We start from the raw sequence: 16,560 nt of genomic DNA, 5'->3' as shown, positions 1-16,560 counted from the left end.
ACAAAGCAAGGCTTTAAAAAATAGGACATTTTTACATGTATTTGATGGAAATGGAATTATTTTAGCTAGAAAATTGGTCTTGCCCTAAAAAAGGATATTACTCAATGACATATTATGTTTTTTTTTTAACCAGAAACTCTGATAGCATAACAATTTCCCTACTTATTAGTAAACTGCTTATGTTAATGGAGAAGCAGAACAACACAACAAAACAGAATTGAGCTAAACTTCACCCATGTAGATTCATAAAGTTCTAGTGGAAGAAAGAGATCAGAAGTTCTTACATCTGATTACTTTTGAACACTAAATTAGTATCAAGCCATTATGGAATATTTTTTTCCCCTCAGAATTTTCCATTGTTAAGCACACAAAATAGAAGAACTACTTAAAGTGTATTTTGCCAAGTTTGCCATTTGTCTTGAGACATTGAATAAGCACCGAATAGTAATCTAAAACAAACTGCAAATGGAGGGGAAAAGTCAGATAAAAAAAGAAGTGCTTGGGATGCTCTATATGAAAATGCACACTTAAAAGTAGTCCACAATAATCAAATCACTTAACAGAACCAACAAAGCAATGGAATAATCAATTCTTTGCTAGTTTTAGAACTAGTAACCACTACGCTGAAGAAAATCATCCTGCCAGTAAGAGAATGAGAAAATGCAGTTTTCCTGTAACTTCCACAGTTGTATTATAATGTAAACATATAGAAAAAGTGACACTTTATAAGTTACATTTGAAGAAATATTTATTTTCCCAATTTACTGATATCCAACAGATATTACATTTATACTACATTTTCCATACTAATGCCTGAACTTGAAGACATGTATGACTGAACTCTTATTAAAACATTAAAATACATGAATTTAAAATTACAAAGAATGTATTGAAATACTTACACAATTTCTGAAGACCTGGAACTCTAGAGTCCTCTGATTGAAATTAGCTGGTTTACTCAAATTAAACCTGAAATGAAATTGGAATTTTTTCTTTCTTATTTATCTGGGAAGGTAATGACAACTTGCATTTATGGATTTTAGCACAAATCAAGTATCTGTGGTAGCCCAATATGCAGCTGAAAGCATCACTTGATTTTATTTTTGCTTATTTCCCCCCGTTGTACATCAAGTTAAGGAAGAGATGTAAATATAGATGTGTATCCAATTTCAATAGATTCAGTTCTCAACTGGCCTAATGATTCAAATTCTAGAGGTGGCCAATATAAACTACCAACACAGCTATCATACCACACATTCATTCCTTGTAAAATGCATTTTCTCTGCCCAGTGAGAACACCCCAAGCTTTCCACAACAACACTTACCGTTCTAACAGCTTATCAACAAAAGTGGATGGGTTAGAATACAGAGCTACTGGAAGAAACTGAACATACACAGGAGCGTCAGCTGGATTTTCTAGAAAAATTTCTTCTTCCTATTCAGAAAGAATTTTTTTATAAGTTTACATTACCATTAATGCAATTATAAACATCTGTTTAAATTATACTATCACTAAAATAACTTACTGATGAGCTGTTTGTGTTGGTAAGAGGGAAGATTAGATGGCGTGGTGAACTAAGGATGGAAGGCCAAGACATTTCTGCTGTAATTTTCAACTGAACATCCTTCTGAAGATCTGTGTCCACTTCAAATACAGCATTCAGCCTGGAGAAACAGTTATAAAACTCACTTTTACATTTTGCATAAACAAATTTTGAGAATATAATTGAGATTCAAATTAGTAAGGAAAAGAACCCAAAATCTATTTGATGATTTGCAAAGGTACAAACAGTAAAAAGGAAAAAATCCAAGCTAGTATCCACAGTCCAGAAAATGTTTTTTGCCTGCATAGGTACAGTAAATCAGTACATCTACTCTAAAAGCAATGGATACACAGACTGTGTGCCTGCACACCTCTCTAATAAACCTAAAGTAAATCTGAACAAGTCATACTTGGTGCTAGACACAACTTCCATCAGTGAATTAAGTTCTTTGCTATTAAACAACCTCCACAACCTCCACCCAAGATTTGGGTCCCCTTCTCCCACAAGCTCTCCAGCATGAATTGAAACTAAACTAAAAGTACTGAGCTCTCCAGTCAGCAAAACAGACAAAATATTAGGCTTCAAACTCAGAGAAATATTCTGGAGAAACTCCAAACGTCGAAGTCACAACCTCTCTGTTTTCAGAAGTTCTCTCTCCTTTACCTGAATGATCCTTTGGACAGCTGGGTAACTTTAACTCTCATTAGAAGTATTCAATACTTTAAAATATATTATAATAAATAATATTAAAGCATTGTATATTCAAGTTAGAACTACTCCTTATTCAGAACTTATCTTTAGTAGCATTCTCCTTTACTGTTCTCTTAGTGCAAGATATAGAACATTCTTGAAAGTTACTGGTGCAGCTAAATAGAGGATTCTGTTTAAATCAGATTTTCTCAGGGGTTAATATATCACCATTATAACCCAGAACTGATAAGGGGGGAAGTATTTAGTTGCATACAGACATTTTGTTTCTTCACATACTTATTTTGAAAGGGTAATCTGGATGCTATCAACACAAAAGACATACACTTGCTGTTTATATTAACTTGTGTGTCTTCGAGATTAAATCAACTTTATGTATGAGAAGGCAGACATTTCAAAGGTATGTAGCAGTCTACAGAGATTAATTTTTCTAAATATTAAGTAGCAACTATTAGTCTTCTCAAAATGAAATACAAGACAATTTTGTAATTCACTGAAATGCAAATGTCATGGTATGGTAATAACAGAAAACCTTACGAAATCTTAAAAGGGATATTGAGGATACGATTTTAAAACAGTTTAACCAGGGATACTGAACAAACAGTATAATCTGGTTTTGGACATTTTTGTGGAGTAGAGACTGCCTTGCTGTTACAATCTTTTCAAGAACTCCAGCAACTCAGTGAATAGTAACTTTCAGTGTTTCCTTTAATTGAGGAAAATTATTACTGTTTTTAAACTTTTAAAATGCTCTCTTTAAAGGTTTTGTAGAGAAGACCAAGTAATTCCTTCTTGACCCCCTCTCTTAAAGGGCACAGCAATATTAAGAAGCTTTGCATTCTATAAGAGCACACATATCACAGAATTAGTACTGACTTAAGGCCTGAGCAAACAACAGAAATAAAATACTTACCTATGGCTTGAGTTCTCCTTTATTTCTGTCCATTCTTTGAATAAATTCTCATGCAAGTCCCAGTCAGTATCCCATGCATCTTCTTGCATTGCTATGCTATGCTGAACTTTAGATTCCGCTGTTGGAAATAATGTGTTTTTATAAATCTTCAAGTAAATAATTACTTAAGGAGAAAACTTATTTTAAATTATTTTTATTATAAAGTTGAACTTTACTTACATTTAGATAGAAAAGGCAATCCTACGTAACAATGATCTCCACACTGTAAACCAGGATCAAAATAAATATTTGCAATCTGCAAAACATGTAAGAGAGAATCAATTAAACAGCACAATAAATCTAACAACCAAAGAAAAAAGAAGGAAGATTTCTATTGAACAGAGAAACTTACCATATGCTATATAGAAAAGAGAACTTATAAACTTTTAGAAATAAGACATAAACAAACCTTTGATTTTTTTCCTGGCTCTAAATCTTCTTTATTACTTCTTAGCCTTTTATAATAAAACCTTACATCTTCTGACAGAGACCGTATGTGTTGTATTTTCACTTTCTGAGAAAAGGAGTTCATAATGTTCAAGCTCTGGTGAACTACTTTCCCCTAAGGAAAATAAAAGGAAAAAGGTCTGCAGGATATGCATTTTTCCCTAGCATGTGTATCTATTTATGCAGGCTGGCAAAGACCACAGCACTGCTGAAATGTTAAATTGTGATTTTAACTACGCTATCATAAAGAAATGCCATCTGCAACATTTCACGATAGTAAGTTTCTGTGAAGTTGAATTTTTTCATCCATCTGCTTCCAAACACAGTTCACCCTTCTTAGAAAATTAAGAACACCTGAAGTATCTTGGAAGGGCTCAGACAACAGCTCTCTTTAATCAAATCATGATAAAAAAATATTAGAAGAGGAAAGGCAAGAGAAAACTTCAGTTTGCTGAGCCTCCTTTTACAAAAGGAAAACAGTAGTTTCGTAAAAGATCACTGTTGGCAATTAGAAATAGTAATTAGTCAGTAAGAATTAGAAATAATCTGAAAGGAAGAATAAAGGGAAGCTATGATTACAAAAACTACAGGTGACAGAGGGCTTTTAAAACAATCCTTTCTGCTCCCAAATGAAATTAAGACACAACACACCAAAACTACATTTAGGAAGAAAACAGGAAGATTTTTCCCCACACCTTTACAGCCTGCCTCCCTTTCCGAGTCAAACATTATTTCACCTTTCAAGCACAGAAAATGTAGTTTAATTGTCATGATCAAAATCCTCAAGCTCTACCCCTGTCTCAGTTGTAAATCAATGATTCTATGGTCATGTTTTACACCTTACCTCAACACCCAACCCTGATATGTGTAGAGGAAACAAATAATAGAAACAAAAGCAGAAGAAAAGTGCAACTCAGGACTGGTGGGGAGACTTCAGATTTATGTAAAAGCAAATATAAATACCCAAGACTAACTTTTAATGAACATATTTTTCTTGTTCCCCTTAAATCAATACTTTAGACTTCAAAAAAAAAAAAAATTCTCGAAGTTTAAGTGGAGACATGGAAGATCTTTTGCAGGTTCAAAATTTGCCTGTGGCCTCAGGAAACAGTCACATATTGCAACAGTCTCAACAGTAGTAATTGCAGAGGAAAAGAAACTACAAAAATAAATCCTTATCAGTACAGTCCTGTAAAACTGAATTAGGAGGTATATCTGAGCTTCATCTGTGGATTCCTATGAATAACAAACTGTCATCTGGACAAGATACAGGTTTGTTTAAGTGTCTAGAACAAGTAAATAGTATTTTACTAAGACCCTTACATAGCATTTAGACATGGAACAACAGACAAGGGAAAAAATTGTTCAGCAGTAGTAAGAAAAACAGAAAAATGCTATTTAGCATAGACGTCCTTAAAGATGAGCTTTGATCAGGGAAGAGTTGAGAGGTGAAACTGTGAGGTAAAGATGACACTATGAAACAGAAGTCAACACAGCTAAGATTTGTTTAAATCAAGACACTGACCTTTACAAGGCCTTTATACACAGTCAGTGTATTGCCAACAACCTTCAACAGAATACCAGAAATCACACTTGAGTACAAATACACTAAAATTATTAACAGACAGACAGCTCTGGGAACCAGGCAGCTGCAGGAGAATTACATCCTAAGTATGAACTGAAAAGCATGTGTTACTAAAATAGTAGCACCTAGTTATTCCTGGATGGTGTAGCTGTCAAGTTTCTCCACCAAACACTGAAACAAAAAGAACTGATGCTATCTTAGGCTTATTTTCATAAGTAATAGAGGCATTACAGAAGAACTAAATGTAAGAGTAGCATGAATTCAGTGAGCATAAGTTTAGTTCAAAATTAATCTAAGAAAAGTAAAAGTAAAAGTAAGTGTTTTATGTTACCAAATATAAAAAGAGCTAAGTGATCAACTAATGGCAGTAGTAAGTGAAGCTGACTGCCCTGAAAAGCCTGGGGCTTGAACACAGTAAATAATCTATAATCTTGTCAAAGGTGATAATTATTCTGAATCTATACTCCCAAACAAAATGCAGGAGGCCAAAGGTCCTCTGAAACAATAATTGTCTGAAAACATTCCTAGAAAAAGCATGAAGACGATAAAAATTACAGTAATCTAGGGAAGAGAAACACAGGTGCTATAAGAAGCAGTATCTGCCAAAACAAAGGAAACAAAGTAAAAGGAAATAAACAAAACAAACAAACCCCCCCTCCCCAGAAAAACTCTGCAAAACCAAAGCAAAAAATCACAAACAACAAACAAACTAAACAGAGGCCCCCCCAAAAATCAAGCTGACAAGACTGTGGGCCTATTACTATGAAATACTGAGAAGTTCTTTAACCATTACATCTGGAACAAACTCAAAAAATATTAAAAAAAATATTACTTCTTTATGGTCCAACATGGAACAAAATATTTTCCTGTGGCACTCAAAAGGAACATTCTTCACATGAATTCTTCATAATCATCATCATCATAATTTGTAATAATTCTAGTAGACTCAGAGAATACAGAAACTGCTTTATCTTCCGTGAATGAAAGGGAAGTGGATCTTTAAGCTATTTTAACTTATCAAAAGCTTATGAAGTAAGACATAATGAAGTTTTAGATGTGGCACTCAGTGTAATAAGTATCCATATAATGGTGAGGCTATATAGTAAAAAAAAAAAAAATCTTAAAGATAAAAAACAACTAGTGATCTTTGCAGCTGTAGGCATGACTGTTTGACCTCAAGAGTAGCAAAAGACTTCTGAAGGAAGATGGAATATGTGGCAGTTGCAGCAAACACCTACTGAAGTCCTGCTGACTGACGTATCTTCCTCTGATGAGACCTATCCCATCACATAAGTATTTCAAGATCCCATTCAAGTGGGCTGTTGAAGAGATGTAGGGACAACTCATGCTTGGAACATATAGTGGAAAAATCTCAAACAATCCCCAAAATAATGAGAAACTGATCATAACAGTTCAGTAGCACTATCTCTCCAGCAATTTGTCATAGAATTTAGGACAGTGCCTTTGAAAAGGGCATATAAAGAAAAAACACAGCAATTAAACATTTAATCCTCCCCAACTCTCTTACCGGAAAAGAAGGTGGAAGAAAAACATGCTTCGGAGAGCAGGTCAATGAGCCTACAGCAATCACAGCCTTCACTGGTATAGTTAAAATCTGGACAAAAAAACCCCAAGAAAAATTTAGAAAAAAAAAACCTCTTACATTTCCAGCCTTTAAATGCCTCTTCCACTTCTAAATTGCATAGAATAACAAAACCCTGAAATTCTACAATTAATTTAGTATAAGATTATATAGACATTTAAAACATGGAGACATTAATTAAGATTTCAACACATCATATTCTGAACAGTCACTGCAGGAATGCAGGAAGCACTCCGTTACTCAAACATCCTCAGTTCTCTTCTACATGGAACAGAAAAGCATACTGAAAACATAAGCTCTCCAATGGGATATTAGATAAGTCTCATTTGAATGGAGCTTATTTTGCCAGAAAACAGGAGAGTAACACCTTTAAAGCTTTAAAGTAACTGAGGAAGATACACTGAACTTCTCAAAACATGGTGCTACTGTAATACCTTGAGACACATATTGAAAAAGTAGCTGGAAGGGATGGCAGTGAGATTCAAGTACCAATACAAGTAAAATAACTTGTAAGAAGCAAGAAAATAAAATGCTTCAGAATCTGTAACTGCAGGGTCACATACATGTGTATGTATACTAAAAGAAAGCTTAAAATCTCCAATAACTGGCAGAATTTGGAAATTTCCCTTTTTCTGTAGGGCCATCAGAACCACACAATCAGTAATGTAATTTCCTGACTTCATAAGCATAGAGTCACATTTGGGGTTTTTTTCCATATATCACAGAAAGATATTAAATACAGATTGAATTATTCATTAAACTCTGTCTCCTGCAAAAACAAGGCATATCAAGTTGAGGCAACCAGTTGTTCCCTCCCATAATAATCAGTGCAAGGATTCTGTTTCATCAAGTGCCAGCAAACTGTAGTGAACTGCAGTATGGTTTAGTCGGCATGGTGGTAACCAGTCTTTTTAGACCTTAATGATTCTATGACTCTCCAAAACAACTTTGACATTGCATTTTGACAAAAAAGGCTGATATTACAGCTCAGTTTCAGTAACTGATAATGTATGGAGAAGCACATTGTCAGAGCATGATATGCCCCAATGCATTAATGCCCCAGTGCCTCCATGCATTAATGCTTTGAGGATGTGTCATGTCACTGGAGAATGCAAACTGCAAAGCATTAGGTCAGATTTAAATGAGTATTTCTGAAAGCTAGACAAAAACCATAGTAAAAGCATAAGTAGCATTCCTGTTGCAGAATGCAGGGTTAACTTGCAAAGATAACCTGACCTCTGGAGATCCCTTCCAACCTCAAGTCATGCTACACTCTGTCCACTAATACAACATTTAAAGACTAAACAGATGTTTTGGGCAACACCCATTTATTACACAATAAATATACCTCATAATCTGTCGTGATTTGTACAGCTCCATCATGAATTCCTTCAAGTTCCTTTGCTATTAGATTTACTCTGAACACTGCATAATAGCCTGATGCGAGGATCACCTGTAAATCGTAGAAAACGTCACCAATGTATTCCATGAAACAGAAAAAAAATCACTAAAATGAGACTCAAAATCCATTTAAAACTACTGTCAGTGATAAACACAGAGTTCACATATGTAAGTGCCTAACAAAAAAATTATCAATTCCTTGTGGTGATAAATTTCCACTCATCCCAGATGAGCATCACCTGAGGGTATCCAGATTGGTTAGGTTTGGAAAGGGTGAACTTCAGAAACAGCAATTTGAATACAATGCCGCTCCTTAAAATAAATTTAGGAAGTCTACATGCTTTATCATATTCAACTTCAGACAAAAATTAAGAATTCTTATCTCTCCTCTGCTAAAATGAAACTGAAAAAACTTGTAGAGGTTTGTCTCCTTTCTCCCCTCCTATATCTAGCTTTAAGCAATGGATTCAAAGGTTTACTTACTGAAGACTGATCAGATGCAGTAGCATTTTGTAGTTCATGGTGATTTGCAATTATTGTTGTTCTGTTTCCTTTTTCAGTTGTTAGAAGTTCTACAGCCAAACCATCCCCTATAATATGCCAACTTTTTATAGCCAGCTTAAAAAGAACAAAAGGTACTGTTTTCAGTAACAACACTGATGTAAAGTTTTTAAAAGATAAACTAAAAATAAATGCATCCTCACCTCTATTGGATTGCTGTTGATGACTGCAAATAAAATGCTGGTAGCTTCTGTTGCACTCAATATGCCAAAATCTATAAATCGCTCCTCAGTTTTTGGAGACAGTACAAAGTACTAGAAAGATTGATAAAAGTATTTTAGCATAAGTGAAATATAAAGTGTGCTCAAACTCTAAGTTCATTAAAAATCACATTAATAATTTTAATACAACACTACCATGACAATCTCAAAATTCTACATTAATAAACTTCCTATGTAAAACTAAAGATTTAAAGGGAACAAGAAATAATTGTTCAGCAGACACCAAAGTAGAATAAAGAACTAAAGAGTCCTAGGAAGTCTGCCTCTAATTAGACAGAAGTTGCCAAAAAACAAAAAGGAAAATACTTACATCTAGAAATCCTGTGTATGCTCGGACAGGTAGGTGAAATTTAGAAGCATTGGTGATTAGTAGGATATTGTTATCTATGTGAACAGATGATGTGGAAGGCATAAAATGAAGTGTAAAAATATATCTGGATTCATTGGGTGGAATTAAGACTGGTTTACTGAAGTTCTGGACCTAGATCAGTAAACAATTAAGACCAAGGTTACAACTGAACAAAGTGCATCACATTTAAGCATTTACTAACAGGTAAAAGCATTCACTGAAATGGGACTTACTTTAAACATTGGTTTTGCTTCTTCTGGTAATACAACATCATGTATAAGGACTGCAAAACTGAATGTGTTTGTTAGATAGATCAGTCTTTCCACAGAATCAGCAGCACTGTCACGGATGTGAAAGAGTGTAGCAGCATGATCAAATCCTAAATAACTATTAAAAGAAAACAGAGTCAAGAAAATAAAGATTTTCCTCAAAGTGTTTTCCTTACACAAAGACTAGAATTATTTCAAACAGCTAAAGGTACATACCCCACTGCATGCTGAAACTGTATTACCAGCACTATAGGAATGTCAATAACTAAGTAATTCAAATAAGAAAACATGTAACTGAGAATAATAGGAGGACTAAAAGGAAGTGTTGAAGTATTAAGAAAATTTGCAAATCATGTGTATTTTTTATTAGCCAAATAATGTGTCTGCAGCACAAAAATTCCGATAAGGTAGGGCTTAGTTTGTTGGCCATTAAAATAGTCTGCCAGTTCTGTTGATAAAAAAGTACCTCATTCAAAATGTTTTTAAAGTCAGCTTAGCAATACTTTGTGAATAAGTAACAAAACCCAAGGAAAAACAGTGTTCTCCCAAAATTTTGCTTAAAACCAAAAGTACTTTCTCTACCCTTACTGCATATATAGCAATAGAACAGTGAATGCAAAAGCAGAAATATTTCCAGTACTGCATTTTTAAAATGGCTCATCTTCAGTTTTCAGCTGCTCTTAAAAACTCACTAAGGTCAATTTTAACTCAAGCCTTGAAACCAACTTATTAATGGCTAAGACCACCTCATCCATTTGTTTACAAACAGGAATATTCCCTTCTAACTTAAAACATTTGAACTATGTTCAGTTACTGGAAGCTTACCCATCCAACACTTCTGCTTGATACGGTATTTCAAGTTTGGAATAGCTCTTCTCTTTTGCTTTAACAGTTATTTTCCCAGAAGTCTGTGATGCTCTTTTTGCTTTTGATGCTGTACACATGAGAATATAAGTAGTTTGTTAAAGCTGACAAAAATTGATCCATTAAGTTATACTAGAATGAGCAGAAGAATAAAACTATAGAACTAGCCCAGAAACTAATTATCATAGAAGGAAAAAAGTGGAGCTTAAGGGAATTTCAATAACCAAATTGACATGGTGTAAAGTCTGTAAAACAAGAGACCCCAATTCTGAAATCTTCCCATTTAACACCAGTTAGATGACCTGCCTGATTTACTTTTCTACAATAGGGAAGCCTGATTGTTGCTGTTGTATAAATAACCTGAACATGTCCAGAGGATAATTTGGATGCAGATGAATTAAAGTCTCCACTAAGAATATGGAATAAAACTATCCCTCCCCTAAGAGAAGAGAAGCCTGAGATTGCTGGGCCCCTCACTCAGAATTAGCAGTTGAGAGGATCTTTGGGCCAGAAATGTAACAACATCTTAATAATGAAGAAATTAAAGACAAGTTAAATGTTAATGTTGAGTTAAATGTTGAGAAAAGATAAGTAGAATCCATATAAGAACTCAAACTACACAAGCACCAAGAGTGATGCTCACAGATCTCCTCCAAGATCACAGAACAAGCAATGTTAGCCTGGTAGCAATAGTGCCAGGAAAAAAAAAAATCAAAGTATTCAAATACTAATTAAGAGAAGCCACCAAGCCCCTAAAGCCCCCGCATGTAATTAGGACAGCTGAAATTGCATATATTTAGGGCTAGCTGCTTCACTGATAAGAATTTATCAAGTCAATTCCTTAAACACAATAAGCAGCTTAACTGGGTATTTTTCCCAGGAACCACCATTCCTTCTAAGATGTACCATATGTTAGCCAGTAGGTCCTCATATAACAATTCCCACTAGCTTCAAAATCTGAATGTATTATCACCTCAGATTGACAGAATTCATCTCTTTCAGAATTTATGAGCTAAAATGTACTTCACTTGTTTTAAAAACCATGAGCTATTAAATTTCTAAAGTGCTAATCCATAAACGATAATAAAAATAAATTCTTTCCTCTTTTTCCGTGCAACTTTTAAAATTATGTCTACCACAACTATTGCATGCATAAGATTCCATTTTTAAGTGATCCAGGCAGAAAGACTTACAGCACCAACTAGTTTCTTAAAGCAGTAACATCTGAGTAGTCATCACCATTCTAACAGTTGATTAAAATCTCTATAAAAACAGAGGTGCTTTTCTATAAAATGGCAGCATAGTATTTAAAGTCACACTATGTAGGAGAAAAATCATAGAATACCAGTTTGGAAGGAGACCTCAAGGATCACTCGGTCCAACCTTTCCTGGCAGAAATACAGTTTAAACAAGATGTCTCAGTACCATGGCCAGATTGATCTAAGTGCCCAACACTGAAGAAATCACCCCTTCTTGGGGAGATTATTTCAATGGCTAATTGTTTTCATTGTGAAAATTTTTCTTCTTGTATCTAACTGAAGTTTCCCCAGGAGTAACTTGTACTTGTTACCTTGTTTATTAGAATTTCTCAAAACCAAATGTCTGTTTAAAATAAAAATACATTTAAATAATCAGTGCCTTAACATAAGAATACAGTTATGTTTATTAGAAAAATTAAGAATACCTTCTCTTCTCATCTGTATTTACCAATCTAAGATACTTGTTGATCATGAACAATGACAATCATTTCAGAAATAACTGAAGTTCAGAAGAACTGTAAGCCTGTTCCAGGTAGGAAAATCCCATTTTCTTCTCAAAATTATAAACAGTGTTTTGTTAAAACAGTGAAAATAATCAATAAAAGTTCAGTAAGTTTTCAGAAGCACTTGACAAGTTCTAAGAAGAGAGGAGCAGTACTTACCATCAAAGCTAATGCTTGCAACTTTGGTATATTTACTTTCAGAGGCTTTTAACGTAACGGGCTTGAAATATACTGTTATCGCTTCATTCTGTGGTGTAGGTCTAACACTCTGCAAACAATCAAAATACTCAGTCAATATACAGGAAAGTGGGTAACAGTGGGTTCTCCTCGGGGGTGTGGAATTAAGTGGCAGTATGACCAGAAACATGGCCATACTGCTAGGTTTCTGGCAGTAATAAAATAGAAAACAAACCTTATTTAAATTAAGATTTAATTTTTATTCTTAATGCTGCAGGGCTACAGTAGCTAGGCTATTTGTTTCTGGTGCACTCACTAACAAAGCTGTTAACTGACTTGTGCAACTACCAGAGAGGACACAGACATCTATCTCCATTGTCTCTAATCCCATGATAAGTCTGCAGAGAAAAAATAATTTAAGTGTATAGAGAAACATTTTGTAGATCTGTGATGACACTCATTCTACACTAACACTTTACAAGGTCACCCTTTACATCTAAGGATTTACTGTTTTAAACTAAAGGGAGAAGGTAAATGGGCATCACTGGAAGAGCTATTGTGTCAGCCAGAGCTGATTTGTAGAGGTACTCATTGCTATACAGCAGGATAAGGGATTCCACATCCTCTGAAGACTCTCTATCTAGATTCCATGGAGAAACTGGGCATGAAGCATTTAAATGCTCTTATTCTTGTTTTGCTTAAAATTAGGATGGTTGCCATGAATCTTCCTCCACAGCTGTCTTCTCCTGCTTTAAGAACAGCTCAGCTGCTCACGTAGCAGCTGTTAAGCCACAGCAAATCACAAGATACTGAATTAAGGAAATTGAAATGAGTGCTGCCTTACCTTCTGCTGGGCTGCAGAGGTTTAGCACCTGTTTAGTAAGCAGCTGAGCCTTTCTTGGTCAGGGAGGAACAAGGCAGACAGCTAGTAGTACAAACCAATTACAGTTCTTCCAAGCCAAGCTATCCTTGATTGTAAATTAAAGCCATAAAAGTGTGCATAAATAACTAAGTTCTGCAGACCACATGATCCTTTAGTGGGAACAAGCTGCGGCTAATGAATAATCTCTGTTAACTCAACCAGAAGTTTTGTATTTTGGATTTATAGCACTGACCTTTGTCCACCACGATATCTGCATACATGGGGCACAGATATTTGGTATTTCTCTTCATAAGTCAATAAATCAAACTTTGTGATTTTACAGGAGTTCTTGAGAAAGACTTTGAAAGTTTGAGGACTCTTGGGCTACATGTACTCTAATAAACTAAAGAGTATGAGTTGGAAGACTGGCACATGTTTCTCTATACTGTTTACCAGTCAGAAGGCTCCTGAACCTTGTTTTGTCTTGCCCACCTTTCATAGCCAAAAAAGCCCTGTGGCTACAGGTAGCAAATTAAGGCTCGTTCCATTAGTGTCAGAACCACCTCTGAACTGTTTTATTCTCTTTTACAGACACAACTGTCAGAAACGGCCATGTGTTTAAACAGAGAAACACCTAACTAATTAAAGTTTACTTTCTCCATAAAGAATCATCCAGAACATGAACAAACTACTACTAAACTATAATCCTTGATAATTTTGAGATGCGTGCATCCAAATGTGAAGATGAAGACAAAACACAGAAGCAAGCTACTTCTTCTGCTAAGAAAAATTAACACCTATTGACCCCTTTTCTAAAGCTGGGACAGAACTTAATACTTCCTTACACAAACATTTTTGTTTTCAAACTGATACCATTCAGCTTCACTAAGGCTGTTCCAAAGTTCCTGGTTCTTCATGCATCAAACATGATCAGAACCTCAAGTTTTGAAGTATCCCTTTGCTTTTAGCAGTCAAACAGGCTTAAACTGCCTTAAGGAAACACACAATTTTCATTATAGAGAAGGGATAAAACAGTGTTCAACAATCTACATTTACCAGGTTTTTGACAGAACAGCTTAATTGTTGCAGCATGACAAGTTTATCCAGTCATGAAATAAGCATTATTCTCCTTAATAATGAGACAAACCCTACAAAATACGGGAGATATTATAAGGAGTTTTAAAACTTGAAAAAGAAAATTACTTGCTCTTATCTTCCTCAACCAGTTTGTTGAACTATAGCATGACTAAATATTTGAAGGCAGAACAACTACAAGTCTGGCAACAGTATTAGCAGTCTCTCACACACTGATGACCTGAAGATATTCAGTTCTTCCAGCACCCAGCTTAAACATATGCTAAATATAGCCTTGGCCTTTTCTTCTGACATTAAGATGAAATTTCTCACACAGCTCTGTCTCACTACTTCTAAACTAGCTCTAAAGGGTCAGAAATCTATTTGTCAAGCTTTCCTAGAAGTAAGCTATTCACCAAGTCCCTTCTTGGTGAAATTCTTTACTCTTGCTTTCCACTTTGAAATTCATTGATTGACACAGCAGTAGAAATTCACAAAGTGCTTCAAAAGCTAGAAGGGTTACAAATTTCCCGACAAAGCTGTCCCTTAATGAAAAGAACACTGAGCTGATGTACCATGTGATACACTGAAAAACACATGTCTGGACCTGTCTGGTAGCTTTTTCCTTGCAAAAGTGAGTCCCAAAGGCTTTAAAAATACCAAATCAACTGCTTTGATACACATTAAAAAAATAATTTCCTCTGGAAAAGTTTTGTCATGACATGTATAATGGTTATCAAGTAACAGCTTTCCATTAGATTGGTATTTATGGTTTACAGTCCATAGTCCAAAGACCATAGCTTAAAAAAAATGGATGGGCTTGGGTCTTTTTTTAAATGGAAGAGTATGAATTAGGCACTATACAACCAAGTATTAGAACTGATGGTCTGAAAATATGGTTATTTGCATTGTTCACAGCAAGTATATTACACCCTTTAAAAATAATAAAAACCAACTCAAACAAGTAAACTGTCAAATCTAAGAAGACAAACATGCAAATATAGCTGGAAAAATAATTTACTGAATTTACCAACACTCTCAATGCAAAAATCATATACAGGTCATCTTGGTTTTTAAAACTCTCTATGAAAGTTGTGCTATAGCTTACAAAGCCGTGATTGCAATAGGATCACCTGACCTCATTGCAATAAACATCAGGACCTCAATGAAATAAAATCTTTTTGCACTATAATATAAGTTTCTCTTGTTTTGAAAATTATTAGTGAATAATAGCTTAGCAAGCACTGCAATGGTCTACTGTCACTGTGAAAATTTATCCTCATCACTAAAAATGCTTCCTGTTTCTACTTTAAATTCATCTAGCTTCAGTTTCCAGTATCCTAATATTTTGCTAGATCTCTACTATTAAAACACTGTTCTTCATAGTTACAGCTTCAAGCTTTATAAACATATAAGTGCTCTCCAAGATCTCAGTAAGGAACCTTTGCCAATCCTTCAGGCATTCTTCTGGCTCCTCTGGTTCCTTTTCAACACTTCAACACTTTTTGAAGTGCACTGGGACAAGGTATAGCTAGCTACACAACTAAATCTGGAAAAGAAGGAAGACAGGAAGGGAAGAAGGAAGAAGTGAGAAAAATAGTGGGCAATGAGAAAAATCACACAGGAAAAAGGTATGAATGAACAAAGGCAGACTACCAGACTAGTGCCAAAATTCTGAAATAAAAACAGAAAGTAGAAAATCCAAATGCCAGAAGTCTGAAGCTGGCTGCACTTCACATTCAGCTCCAGTGGTCTTACTGCAAAGGGCCCTAGAGTGTTTGGGTTCTTTTGTTATTTCAAGCAACAAAGCAGATAAGCTCAAGAAAAAAAGGGTAACTTTACAGGCAGCTCTTGAAAGATACTCTTTGCTTATCTTAAAAAATTATATTGGGGAACTGCTTTATATACTGATGCGTAAATGTGATGAGGACAAAGAATCTTACAGACTCTGATTAATCTCTCACCCACTGAACATGAATGACTGTTCTCAAGTATAAAAGTTTCCAAATGTTCAGATATTGCAGGTACAGCCTAAAAATTCTGTTCAGAGCATTCAAAGGAGACTATGATGCAAATTAATTTTAACATGGATAAAAATTATTTGCTCTGCTTTTAAGTTACATTTTCAGTCACACCTTACCTAGCTTCTAATTCTGACCATTACATGGTAAACCTGTGAAT

At 34.9% G+C, this 16,560-nt stretch overlaps 1 protein-coding gene across 1 annotated transcript in view; it reads right to left on the bottom strand.

Annotated features, from left to right (window-relative positions):
- Positions 1-16,560, bottom strand: part of TMEM131 (transmembrane protein 131) — a 91,442-nt gene that overhangs the window by 22,082 nt on the left and 52,800 nt on the right. The window contains exons 12-25 of the mRNA XM_030278007.4: positions 12,426-12,534; positions 10,466-10,574; positions 9,605-9,758; positions 9,333-9,503; positions 8,945-9,055; positions 8,724-8,858; positions 8,188-8,292; positions 6,765-6,851; positions 3,614-3,766; positions 3,385-3,460; positions 3,166-3,283; positions 1,527-1,665; positions 1,326-1,435; positions 903-969 (exon numbers count right to left, since the gene is read on the bottom strand). Coding sequence (XP_030133867.4) covers positions 903-969; positions 1,326-1,435; positions 1,527-1,665; positions 3,166-3,283; positions 3,385-3,460; positions 3,614-3,766; positions 6,765-6,851; positions 8,188-8,292; positions 8,724-8,858; positions 8,945-9,055; positions 9,333-9,503; positions 9,605-9,758; positions 10,466-10,574; positions 12,426-12,534 — 1,644 coding nt within the window. The remainder of the gene's footprint in view (positions 1-902; positions 970-1,325; positions 1,436-1,526; positions 1,666-3,165; positions 3,284-3,384; positions 3,461-3,613; positions 3,767-6,764; positions 6,852-8,187; positions 8,293-8,723; positions 8,859-8,944; positions 9,056-9,332; positions 9,504-9,604; positions 9,759-10,465; positions 10,575-12,425; positions 12,535-16,560) is intronic.

This window comes from Taeniopygia guttata, chromosome 1, assembly GCF_048771995.1.
Source record: "Taeniopygia guttata chromosome 1, bTaeGut7.mat, whole genome shotgun sequence".
NCBI lineage: Eukaryota > Metazoa > Chordata > Aves > Passeriformes > Estrildidae > Taeniopygia > Taeniopygia guttata.
The sequence above is the reverse complement of the archived record's forward strand: the minus strand, read 5'-3'. Positions and strand labels throughout refer to the sequence as shown.